This window comes from Bombina bombina, chromosome 8, assembly GCF_027579735.1.
Source record: "Bombina bombina isolate aBomBom1 chromosome 8, aBomBom1.pri, whole genome shotgun sequence".
NCBI lineage: Eukaryota > Metazoa > Chordata > Amphibia > Anura > Bombinatoridae > Bombina > Bombina bombina.
The window spans coordinates 153,493,449-153,507,382 of record NC_069506.1 but is presented as its reverse complement, the minus strand read 5'-3'; the positions used below and the strand labels follow the sequence as shown (position 1 = coordinate 153,507,382).

The 13,934-nt window shown below is 39.1% G+C and overlaps 1 protein-coding gene across 2 annotated transcripts in view; it reads left to right on the top strand.

Moving 5' to 3' along the window:
• Positions 1 to 13,934, top strand: part of LOC128638596 (uncharacterized) — a 98,650-nt gene that overhangs the window by 23,044 nt on the left and 61,672 nt on the right. For both annotated transcript variants that reach the window (XM_053690651.1, XM_053690650.1), the window contains exon 4: positions 7,271 to 7,798. In XM_053690651.1, the coding sequence (XP_053546626.1) occupies positions 7,271 to 7,798 (528 nt within the window). The remainder of the gene's footprint in view (positions 1 to 7,270; positions 7,799 to 13,934) is intronic.

Sequence of the window (13,934 nt, the reverse complement as noted above, 5' to 3'; positions counted from 1 at the left end):
AGGTGTGTAATATAGTGGCACATAAGTAGTGCAAGGGACACGTGGCATAGAGATGTGTAATATAGTGGCACATAAGCAGTGCAAGGGACATGGTGTAATAGAGGTATTTAATATAGTGGCACATAAGCAGTGCAAGGGACATGGTGTAATAGAGGTATTTAATATAGTGGCACATAAGCAGTGCAAGGGACATGGTATAATAGAGATATGTAATATAGTGGCACATAAGCAGTGCAAGGGACATGGTATAATAGAGATATGTAATATAGTGGCACATAAGCAGTGCAAGGGACATGGTGTAATAGAGGTATTTAATATAGTGGCACATAAGCAGTGCAAGGGACATGGTGTAATAGAGGTGTGTAATATAGTAGCACAGAAGCAGTGCAAGGGACTTGGTGTAATAGAGGTATGTAATATAGTGACACATAAAATGTGCAAGGGACATGGTGTAATAGAGGTGTGTAATATAGTAGCACAGAAGCAGTGCAAGGGACTTGGTGTAATAGAGGTATGTAATATAGTGACACATAAAATGTGCAAGGGACACAGTGTAATAAAGGTGTGTAATATAGTAGCACATAAGCAGTGCAAGGGATATGGTGTAATAGAGGTATGTAATATAGTGGCACATAAGTAGTGCAAGGGACATGGTGTAATAGAGGTAAGTAATATAGTGGCACAGAAGCAGTGCAAGGGACATGGTGTAATAGAGGTAAGTAATATAGTGGCACAGAAGCAGTGCAAGGGACACGGTGTAATAGAGGTGTGTAATATAGTGGCACATAAGTAGTGCAAGGGACATGGTGTAATAGAGGTAAGTAATATAGTGGCACAGAAGCAGTGCAAGGGACATGGTGTAATAGAGGTAAGTAATATAGTGGCACAGAAGCAGTGCAAGGGACACGGTGTAATAAAGGTGTGTAATATAGTAGCACATAAGCAGTGCAAGGGATATGGTGTAATAGAGGTATGTAATATAGTGGCACATAAGTAGTGCAAGGGACATGGTGTAATAGAGGTAAGTAATATAGTGGCACAGAAGCAGTGCAAGGGACATGGTGTAATAGAGGTATGTAATATAGTGGCACATAAGCAGTGCAAGGGACATGGTGTAATAGAGATATGTAATATAGTGGCACATAAGCAGTGCAAGGGACATGGTGTAATAGAGATATGTAATATAGTGGCACATAAGCAGTGCAAGGGACATGGTGTAATATAGCTATGTAATATAGTGGCACATAAGCAGTGCAAGGGACATGGTGTAATATAGTGGCACAGAAGTAGTGCAAGGGACATGATGTAATAGCGGTAAGTAATATAGTGGCACATAAGCAGTGCAAGGGACATGGTGTAATAGAGGTATGTAATATAGTGACACATAAGTAGTGCAAGGGACATGATGTAATAGTGGTAAGTAATATAGTGGCACATAAGCAGTGCAAGGGACATGGTGTCATAGAGGTATGTAATATAGTGGCACATAAGTAGTGCAAGGGACATGGTGTAATATAGTGGCACATAAGTAGTGCAAGGGACATGATGTAATAGCGGTAAGTAATATAGTGGCACATAAGCAGTGCAAGGGACATGGTGTAATAGAGGTGTGTAATATAGTGGCACATAAGTAGTACAAGGGACACAATGTAATAGCGGTAAGTAATATAGTGGCACATAAGCAGTGCAAGGGACATGGTGTAATAGAGGTATGTAATATAGGGGCACAGAAGCAGTGCAAGGGACATGGTGTAATAGAGGTGTGTAATATAGTGGCACAGAAGCAGTGCAAGGGACATGGTGTAATAGAGGTATGTAATATAGTGGCACAGAAGCAGTGCAAGGGACATGGTGTAATAGAGGTGTGTAATATAGTGGCACAGAAGCAGTGCAAGGGACATGGTGTAATAGAGGTGTGTAATATAGTGGCACATAAGTAGTGCAAGGGACACGTGGCATAGAGATGTGTAATATAGTGGCACATAAGCAGTGCAAGGGACATGGTGTAATAGAGGTATTTAATATAGTGGCAAATAAGCAGTGCAAGGGACATGGTGTAATAGAGGTATTTAATATAGTGGCACAGAAGTAGTGCAAGGGACATGGTGTAATATAGCTATGTAATATAGTGGCACATAAGTAGTGCAAGGGACACGGTGTAATAAAGGTGAGTAATATAGTAGCACAGAAGCAGTGCAAGGGACATGGTGTAATAGAGGTATGTAATGTAGTGGCACATAAGCAGTGCAAGGGACATGGTGTAATAGAGGTAAGTAATATAGTGGCACAAAAGCAGTGCAAGGGACATGGTGTAATAGAGGTAAGTAATATAGTGGCACAGAAGCAGTGCAAGGGACATGGTGTAATAGAGGTATTTAATATAGTGGCACATAAGCAGTGCAAGGGACATTGTGTAATAGAGGTATGTAATATAGTGGCACAGAAGCAGTGCAAGGGACATGGTGTCATAGAGGTGTGTAATATAGTGGCACATAAGTAGTGCAAGGGACACGTGGCATAGAGATGTGTAATATAGTGGCACATAAGCAGTGCAATGGACATGGTGTAATAGAGGTATTTAATATAGTGGCACATAAGCAGTGCAAGGGACATGGTATAATAGAGATATGTAATATAGTGGCACATAAGCAGTGCAAGGGACACGTGGCATAGAGATGTGTAATATAGTGGCACATAAGCAGTGCAAGGGACATGGTGTAATAGAGGTGTGTAATATAGTAGCACAGAAGCAGTGCAAGGGACTTGGTGTAATAGAGGTATGTAATATAGTGACACATAAAATGTGCAAGGGACATGGTGTAATAGAGGTGTGTAATATAGTGACACATAAAATGTGCAAGGGAAATGGTGTAATAGAGGTATGTAATATAGTGGCACATAAGCAGTGCAATGGACATGGTGTCATAGAGGTGTGTAATATAGTAGCACAGAAGCAGTGCAAGGGACATGGTGTCATAGAGGTAAGTAATATAGTGACACATAAGCAGTGCAAGGGACATGGTGTAATAGAGGTAAGTAATATAGTGGCACATAAGCAGTGCAAGGGACATGGTGTAACAGAGGTGTGTAATATAGTAGCACATAAGCAGTGCAAGGGATATGGTGTAATAGAGGTATGTAATATAGTGGCACATAAGTAGTGCAAGGGACATGGTGTAATAGAGGTAAGTAATATAGTGGCACAGAAGCAGTGCAAGGGACATGGTGTAATAGAGGTAAGTAATATAGTGGCACAGAAGCAGTGCAAGGGACATGGTGTAATAGAGGTGTGTAATATAGTGGCACATAAGTAGTGCAAGGGACACGTGGCATAGAGATGTGTAATATAGTGGCACATAAGCAGTGCAAGGGACATGGTGTAATAGAGGTATTTAATATAGTGGCAAATAAGCAGTGCAAGGGACATGGTGTAATAGAGGTATTTAATATAGTGGCACAGAAGTAGTGCAAGGGACATGGTGTAATATAGCTATGTAATATAGTGGCACATAAGTAGTGCAAGGGACACGGTGTAATAAAGGTGAGTAATATAGTAGCACAGAAGCAGTGCAAGGGACATGGTGTAATAGAGGTATGTAATGTAGTGGCACATAAGCAGTGCAAGGGACATGGTGTAATAGAGGTAAGTAATATAGTGGCACAAAAGCAGTGCAAGGGACATGGTGTAATAGAGGTAAGTAATATAGTGGCACAGAAGCAGTGCAAGGGACATGGTGTAATAGAGGTATTTAATATAGTGGCACATAAGCAGTGCAAGGGACATTGTGTAATAGAGGTATGTAATATAGTGGCACAGAAGCAGTGCAAGGGACATGGTGTCATAGAGGTGTGTAATATAGTGGCACAGAAGCAGTGCAAGGGACATGGTGTAATAGAGGTAAGTAATATAGTGGCACATAAGCAGTGCAAGGGACATGGTGTAATAGAGATATGTAATATAGTGGCACATAAGCAGTGCAAGGGACATGGTGTAATATAGCTATGTAATATAGTGGCACATAAGCAGTGCAAGGGACATGGTGTAATATAGCTATGTAATATAGTGGCACATAAGTAGTGCAAGGGACATGGTGTAATAGAGGTGTGTAATATAGTGGCACATAAGTAGTGCAAGGGACATGGTGTAATAGAGGTATGTAATATAGTGGCACATAAGCAGTGCAAGGGACATGGTGTAATAGAGGTAAGTAATATAGTGGCACATAAGTAGTGCAAGGGACATGGTGTAATAGAGGTGTGTAATATAGTGGCACATAAGCAGTGCAAGGGACATGGTGTAATAGAGGTATGTAATATAGTGGCACATAAGTAGTGCAAGGGACATGGTGTAATAGAGGTGTGTAATATACTGGCACATAAGTAGTGCAAGGGACACGGTGTAATAGAGGTGTGTAATATAGTGGCACATAAGTAGTGCAAGGGACATGGTGTAATAGAGGTGTGTAATATAGTGGCACATAAGTAGTGCAAGGGACACGTGGCATAGAGGTGTGTAATATAGTGGCACATAAGTAGTGCAAGGGACACAGTGTAATAAAGGTGTGTAATATAGTAGCACATAAGCAGTGCAAGGGATATGGTGTAATAGAGGTATGTAATATAGTGGCACATAAGTAGTGCAAGGGACATGGTGTAATAGAGGTAAGTAATATAGTGGCACAGAAGCAGTGCAAGGGACATGGTGTAATAGAGGTAAGTAATATAGTGGCACAGAAGCAGTGCAAGGGACACGGTGTAATAGAGGTGTGTAATATAGTGGCACATAAGTAGTGCAAGGGACATGGTGTAATAGAGGTATGTAATATAGTGGCACATAAGCAGTGCAAGGGACATGGTGTAATAGAGGTATGTAATATAGTGGCACATAAGTAGTGCAAGGGACATGGTGTAATATAGCTATGTAATATAGTGGCACATAAGCAGTGCAAGGGACATGGTGTAATAGAGGTGTGTAATATAGTGGCACATAAGTAGTGCAAGGGACATGGTGTAATAGAGGTGTGTAATATAGTGGCACATAAGCAGTGGAAGGGACATGGTGTAATAGAGATATGTAATATAGTGGCACATAAGCAGTGGAAGGGACATGGTGTAATAGAGGTATGTAATATAGTGGCACAGAAGCAGTGCAAGGGACATGGTGTCATAGAGGTGTTTAATATAGTGGCACATAAGTAGTGCAAGGGACATGGTATAATATAGTGGCACATAAGCAGTGCAAGGGACATGGTGTAATAGAGGTGTGTAATATAGTGGCACATAAGCAGTGCAAGGGACATGGTGTAATAGAGGTGTGTAATATAGTGGCACATAAGTAGTGCAAGGGACACAATGTCATAGAGCTATGTAATATAGTGGCACAGAAGCAGCTTAAGAGAGTGGCATAAATGTAAATAATATAGTAGCACCTAAGTATTTTTTATTATTGTCCTAACGTATAGTAAAAGACAAACTTCCTGTCTTCCTCAGGTCTTAAGCAATACTGATCAATGTGATAGAATTGGTCATTGATGTCTTGGAAAGAAGGGGGCTATGGAGACAGGAGGTGGTATAATGTGAGATCAGGGAGAGAATGAGCACTGTGTTGTAAATAGCAGAAGATCAGTCTGATGGTGAAAAATGCAAGGGGGTTTGAGAATTGCATGTTTAGATATACTGTATGTACATATTGACATATAGAGTGACAAAAAGCTGGAATCTGCATTCAGTCCTTTGTTTATTGTATTGAAATATGTTACCATTTTCATTTCTAATGTTTTCCGTTCTGGGGTGATTTTAATGTTTCCTTTAAGTATTTTAATTGTGAGGTTTACAATGGATTGTCCAGTCTGTGGGAAATCATGTCCAACTGGAGTGCCATATTGGTTTTGTCCAATATCCCTTTGTAGCTTCCCAAGCCACATACTGTGCACTGTATCATGTATACCACATTTGCAGACATACATGTGTACTCTCCCTTAAAGTGATGGTAAACTTTAGCTAATCAAATGCCATTTATGTAATCTTTTGTAATCCTTGCCATTAAAAAAGTATATGTGTACCTTTTTTTTTTTTATCAGTGAAAAGGGTTAAATCCATGCCTATAGTAATGCTTCTATTGCAATGTCTTTAGATTATCACGGTCCTCATTATCAGAGCAAATCCGATGGCATTTGATAGCTAGGTTATACATCAGACTGATCTGCTATTCACAACACACTGCTCCTTCTCTCCCTGATCTCACATTATCCCACCTCCTGTCTCCATAGCTCCCTTCATTCCAAGACCTCAATGACCAATTATTTCTTTGATCAGTATTGCTTCAGACCTGAGGAAGAGAGGACATTGTTAAAAGCTTGTATTTTACTATATAATGTTAGTCCAATAAGTTGCTTAAAATTGCATGCTCTGAATCACGAAATAAAAATTTTGGGTTCAGTGTCCCTTTATGATGGGGGTGACCATTGGAGGGGTGGGGGAGGAAGGAGAGCTGTTTGAGAGTGATCAGGGGTGGGAAGTGTCAGGTGGGAGAATGACACTAAAGCTAAAAATAACCTTACAATCTACCTAATTAACCCCTTCACTGCTGGGAATAATAAGTGTAGTGCACAGCTGCAATTGGCGGCCTTCTAATTACCAAAAAGCAGTGGCAAAGCCATATATCTCTGCTATTTCTGAACAAAGGGGATCCCAGAGAAGATATTACAACAAATTGTCTTATGTAAATAATTTCAGTGAGAAACCTAAAGTTTGTGAAAAAGTTAAAAAAAATTTTTTTATTTGATCACATTTGGCGGTGAAAAGGTGGCATGAAATATACCAAAATGGGCCTAGATCAATACTTTGGGTTGTCTACTAAAAAAATATATAGTTTTAATAGGTAAATATAAAAAAATGCTCTATTTCTGTTTTAATGTAGTGATGGCAAAAATGCTAAAAATGCTCTGGTCTTTTGGGGAAGTTTTAGTCTGAAATGCCCGGTCCTTGGGGATTAAGCAACTTACTAGTTTACTTCTATTATCAAATGTCCTTCATTCTCTTGGTATCTTTTGTTGAAGAGCAGGGAGCACTAAAAAATTATGCTCTGTCTGTCAGAATCACAAAAGAACATTTTAGGTCTCATATCTGTTTAATGTCCCTTTTTTAGATTATCAGAATGATAAAACCCCAAAATGCCTTTGATTTCTTTTAAAAAGAGTATTCTACAAATTCAAATTGTGCATGTTGTATTCACCAACTAAGCTAATTTAATGTTTGTCTTACAATAAAGGAGAAATGGGAAAATGAAAAATGGACACTACTAACTGAGATGGGACAACAAATTTCTAATCTGGAATCAAACGTGAGGAATTTACATTGTGAGAAGGAGATCCTAGAAAAGAAAAACAAAGATTTACAAGAACAGTTGATCAAAAGCTCTGGGACAGTACTGTATTTAGGCCAACAGGTTAAGGATCGGAGCAGTGATAGGGAAGAGGGCAGCTTCTGTATGAATAGCATAAAGAGTGAAAGTAAATGGGTGCGCTTTTATACAGGATTTGAAGGATATGAACAACTAAAAAACTTTCTTAGTTTTGTAACTGCTGACCAAAATCTGTGTGCTGGCAAAATTCGCAAAAGGACAGAAGTTGGACCTCAAAGTGCTCTGAGTCTGGAAGATCAGCTCCTTCTGGTTCTTACACGGTTACGGCTTGGGTTACTTCTTCAGGACTTAGCCTTCAGATTCAGAGTGTCCGAATCCACTGTCTCTCGCTACTGGCTGAACTGGACAGATCTGTTACATGTACGGCTCACTCAGGTAAGAGCACTGGTAGATCCTCAGGGGAATGTTATAAAAATGTAAGAACCAATTGAAGTAACAAAATTATTGATTATTTATACCTAAACTGTCTAAATAAAGGGACACTGTCTAATGAATAAACCTTAGACAGTCTTCAGTGACGACCATAAAAATAAACAGCAGTCTTAGTATCTGAATACACACTTTTTATTTGGAAACTAAATGCAATACCTCCACAGCTATTACACCTAATCATTAGGTTTAGTGCTGGCCCATCACCCTTCCTCTGCCAATTTTATATAATATGTCCCATGTTTATATTTCTTACAACTGAGCAGTTTTTTTTAACTCCTAGCTGGCAGTAACATTTAGAGCAAGTTTTTTTTATTATTTGTATGCCATTAAAACACACAGAGTAGGGATTTAACCCCCTTATTGCCAGGAACACATATTTTTCAAGAATTTAATTCCCACTTTGTCAGAAATACACACATCAGGGATTTATCCCAGCTATTGCTTGTAACAAAATGGGATTTAACCCCCTTTTTGAACAAACACAGCTGAAAACCTGCTTATGCAAGCAGCCCTTATGGTAAATGAATTTATCCTCCATATTACTAGTAACTCACACAATGGGCCTGATGATCAAATATTCTCCAGCCTGGAGAGAAATTGTAGTTCTGAACTCACTGAAGGCTCAAAGAAAAAGGGTGGAACTCCCCAGCACTGCAAGATCTCTCTCATTTATGTATCTGTATGCAAGATCTGTATATGTAAGGAAAGACAAGCCCAGTGCAATATAGCACTGCATGATATAAGATTTTTGTTATACTTTTTTTTTTTAAATTTATATCACTTTTATCACTTTTCACTTCAGATTGGGTAATTTCAGTATTCTTATATTTAAGCTTTGCACTTTCTATTTTATATTTGAATAAGTTAGATTTAGATCCATCAGTGGTATTACAAATTTTCATTATGTTTTGAAAGTTTCTGTGTTACTTTAACAAATTAGGATTATACCTTGCATATTTCTGTGTATCTTTTACAACTTACATTGCACTTTAGTATTTTCTCTATTGTAAAATAAAACGCATCAGAAAGTGGGATAGACAGGGGTGTTCCTGGGCTGAAAAGGGGAGTTCCCAGGGTATGTCTGAAGCTCTTTCACAAGTTTTGTGAAATGCTTTAAGGATTTTAAACAAGTATAAATGCAGTAGAACTCTCATGTCATGCAGTTCTATATAGCATTGGGCTTTTCTGTCCTTCACATACAGAAATGCAGGTAACGCCCCTTGGAGAAGTATAGCAAAATTGACAATTTTAGAATTTCCCTAGGGATCTCACAGTGCTGGAGGATAATTTTAGATCATCTCACCTAAGCGGAAAGCTTTAGATCATCAGGCCACAATTTCATATTCTTCTAAATACATATGTATATAAAATGATATTTATGCTTAAGCTAATGTAATTCTTTCATATTCAGAGTGACAACACTTGAGCTATGTATTACTCTTTTGAATCCAGTTCTTGCACACTTGGAGAGGCTTTAGACTTATATCTTCTCTACATAGGTACATATCTTTTTTTGCCCCCCCTGGCCCAAGGTCTTAGTTTAACATGTATACAGGCTTGGAGAAATAAGATGGAAGATGGCTGGGTGCTGGTGCAATCTAGAGCTATGACCAGCCCTAAAGAATTTAATTTATCGTATATATTCTCTGCTGTGACAGCACATGATTTATTCACTCATCTTTGATCCATATTGAAGTAGAATTACATGAAGAAATGATCAGGACAGAAAGAGTGCATTGTGTATTAATGGGAAAGATATTTATGGCAGCCCTTTATTTAAAATATGTCATGTGCTTTTGCAAACAGGTGGAATTGATCAAATGTTTGTAAATAAATGCACTCTCTGGATTTGGAAAAAACACTCTTTTACTTAGTGACGTTTTGGGGTGTTCACCCCTTCCTCAGACAACAATACAGTGAAATGTGAACAAACTTATAAATAAAGAAAACTCCTCCCCCTCTGTGCCCAACCAATGAAGCGTGTGGTGATACATGTGATACAAATAACTTTGAAATGCAATGTGTGACATCATATAAAAATCAATTACATAAATACCTTATTTAGTGCATTATAAAAAATATATTATCCTGATGTGTGATGGTCACAACTTAATGTGTTATTTAGTGTAAGCCTCTATACCCTAATATACTATAAGTAGATAGGACACTAGTATCAGTCAGAATATGACTAAAAAAATAAAGTCAACAGTAAACATTATTCAAAGAGAGAAATGCACTCACAGGAATGAATAACCAGCTCAATACCATTGTTAGCCTGTTCTATGGCGATTTACCACCTGGGTGCAACTTCTTTTAGCCCAGCAATGCTTTTCACAGAGTAGAACTTTCCTGTAGTATATCAGTATGATCCCGCCTATTACGGTCAGTCCAGCGCCGAAATACCAGGCAATTCCTCTCTGAACAAGGAACAAAGCAACCCCAGACAATCGTTTCGGCCTTCATTGGGCCTCGTCAGTGAGGTGTAGCAGTATTCCTCTAAGCACACTGAGCAAGGAGTCCACGTCTGGTTTCCCCTTTTTCCCATAGGGAGACTAAATACACACAGAGAGAAATGCACTCACAGGAACGAACAACCAGCTCAATACCATTGTTAGCCTGTTCTATGGCGATTTACCACCTGGGTGCAACTTCTTTTAGCCCAGCAATGCTTTTCACAGAGTAGAACTTTCCTGTAGTATATCAGTCTGATCCCGCCTATTACGGTCAGTCCAGCGTCGAAATACCAGGCAATTCCTCTCTGAACAAGGAACACAGCAACCCCAGACGATCGTTTCGGCCTTCATTGGGCCTCGTCAGTGAGGTGCAGCCATATTCCTCTAAGCACACTAAGCAAGGAGTCCACGTCTGGTTGCCCCTTTTTCCCATAGGGAGACTAAATACACACAGAGAGAAATGCACTCACAGGAACGAACAACCAGCTCAATACCATTGTTAGCCTGTTCTATGGCGATTTACCACCTGGGTGCAACTTCCTTTAGCCCAGCAATGCTTTTCACAGAGTAGAACTTTCCTGTTCTACTCTGTGAAACATGGTATTGAGCTGGTTGTTCGTTCCTGTGAGTGCATTTCTCTCTGTGTGTATTTAGTCTCCCTATGGGAAAAAGGGGAAACCAGACGTGGACTCCTTGCTCAGTGTGCTTAGAGGAATACTGCTACACCTCACTGACGAGGCCCAATGAAGGCCGAAACGATCGTCTGGGGTTGCTTTGTTCCTTGTTCAGAGAGGAATTGCCTGGTATTTCGGCGCTGGACTGACCGTAATAGGCGGGATCAGACTGATATACTACAGGAAAGTTCTACTCTGTGAAAAGCATTGCTGGGCTAAAAGAAGTTGCACCCAGGTGGTAAATCGCCATAGAACAGGCTAACAATGGTATTGAGCTGGTTGTTCGTTCCTGTGAGTGCATTTCTCTCTGAGTGTAGTAAACATTATTACCTTTAAACATTGACCATCTATAGCAGTGCTAGCTCATAGGTTCATAATTGGATGAAACGATTCTTAATTTTTGTGCTAGTTAAGATAACCAAAAAACAAACAAACATACCCGGTATGGCGCTGCAAACACATTCGTGTATACAAACATACATACATATACACACGGTCCATCATCCATTTTTTAATGTGTCTGAAAACCCAGCATAGAGCCACCCACAACTACTGTAGCAATAGATCCATAAATAACCCAATTTATTTTCAAATTCTAAATAAAAAATATTTCCATTTAGGGCATTTATTTGCAGAAAATGAAAACTGTTCAAAATAACAAAAATAGATGCAGTATTTTCAGACCTCAAATAATGCAGAGAAAACAAGTTCATATTCATTTTTAATCAATGTTTTAACTTAACATGAGTTCAGAAATCAATATTTGATGGAATAACCCTGAAGTTCAATCACAGCTTTCGTGCATCTTGGCATGCTCTCCACCAGTCTTTCACATTGCTGTTGGGTTTCTTTATGCCACACCTGGTGCAAAAATTCAAGCAGCCTGGCTTTGTTTGATGGCTTGTGACCCCCCATCTTCCTTTTGATCACATTACAGAGGGTTTTTAATGGGGTTCAGGTCTGGAGATTGTCCCCCATCTACACCTTGATTTACCTGGCTGTGTGGCATGGAACATTGTCCTGCTGGAAAAACCAATCCTCAAAGTTGGGGAACATTGTCAAAGCAGAAGGGAGCAAAACAATTTTGAGGATAACCTTGTACATGGCTTGATTCATGTGTCCTTTTACAAAGATAAATCTGCCTGACTCCGGGTCATTTTCTCTCATGAGTCCAATTTTCAGCTTTGCCCAACACCTGGTCGTCTAATGGTCTTGCCACCACTGTGAAAATTGATGGACAATCGGGGATAATCTGGGGGGTGCATCAGCAAGGCTGGGATCGGGCAGATTTAGCTTTTTAAAGGACACATAAATCAAGCCACGAACAAGGTTATCCTGGAAGAACACTTGCTTCCTTCTGCTCTGACAATGTTCCCCAACTCTGATGATCACTTTTTCCAGCATGACAATGCTCCATTCCACACAGCCAGGTGAATCAAAGTGTGGATAGAGGACCATCAGATTGAGTAAGACCCTGTAATGGCCAACCCAATCTCCTGACTGTTAGTGTGCCACTCGTAATCTAGCCCATAGCTATTAAACTTGTGCAGCACAAAAATAATCGGTTCATCTAAATCTTATAACATGAATATTCTTTGATTGCACTATTCGGTATTCGTTTAATTTTAAATTAAAATGAATGCTGAATATTTACATTCATTTTTGTTAAATGTAAATGTTTCAAAGCTACAGGTGAAAAAGTTCACCTTTAGCTTTATACTTACTTTAGCGCACTGGAAAGCTTCACTAATCTGCTCCTCTTCTTCAAAGAGCCCTGGCTGTGCTAATAGGAGGCTTAGCGCAGCGACTCCCGGGGCCTTCTCCTGTGCAAGCCCTGGTAGCCTCTGTGCTTAGCCTCCTATTAGCGCGGCTGGGGCTCTGTGAAGAAGAGGACCAGGTTAGTGCAGCTCTCCAGCATGCTAGAAATATTCAAAGTAACAGTCTAGTCAGAATTAAACTTTCATGATTCATATAGGGCGTGTCATTTTAAACATCTTTCCAATTTACTTTTATCATCAAATATGCTTTGTTCTCTTGGTATTCTTAGTTGAAAGCTAAAGCTAGGTAGGCTCATATGCTAATTTCTAAGACCTTGAAGGCTGCCTCTTATCTGAATTAGTTTGACATTTTTCACAGCTAGAGGGTGTTAGTTCATGTGTGCCATATAGATAACATTGAGATCACGACCGTGGAGGACACTGATTGGCTAAAATGCAAGTCTGTCAAAAGAACTGAAATAAGGGGCAGTCTGCAGAGGCTTAGATATAAGGTAATTACAGAGGTAAAAAGTATATTAATATAACCGTGTAGGTTATGCAAAACTGGGGAATGGGTAATAAAGGGGTTATCTATCTTTTTAAACAATACAAATTCTAGAGTAGACTGTTCCTTTTAACCCCTTGAAGGTAATTAAAAGAAAACAAATGAATACTGACAAATTTCATCAGTATTTTTTTGTTTTCTTTACATTTAGTTGGTGCATTCATTCAGATATTGGTTTTGTGAAAACAAAGTGAATATCCATTTTTTTTTTTTTTACGGATTTGCATTTGTAACTAAACTAATCCACATCCCTAATAGCTATTATAGTTCTAATAAATCAGATTAACAGTCAAGAATTCGATGTGATAACCTGTCTTTTTTTTTTCTCTATCATTATAGATAAAATAGTTATCTATAGCTGCTTATCACATCACCAGGACATTTTGTTAAGAAACAGTAAAGGCAGAGTACATATAATTTCTTCGGGGGAGCAAAATGTGTCTTTTTCCTGTGTAGCCAAAAATCCTAGAACTGGTTGAACATAGGAAAGTTGGGAGGGAAAGTAAGAATGTTGGAAAGTAGGAAGAATGGAGAGATGGGAGGACAATGGTTTAAATAGTTTTATTGTGGAATGACAAAAGAATTGGATGTAAGGTTGGGTTTAGAAAGTAATAATTCAGGGTTTTTAGA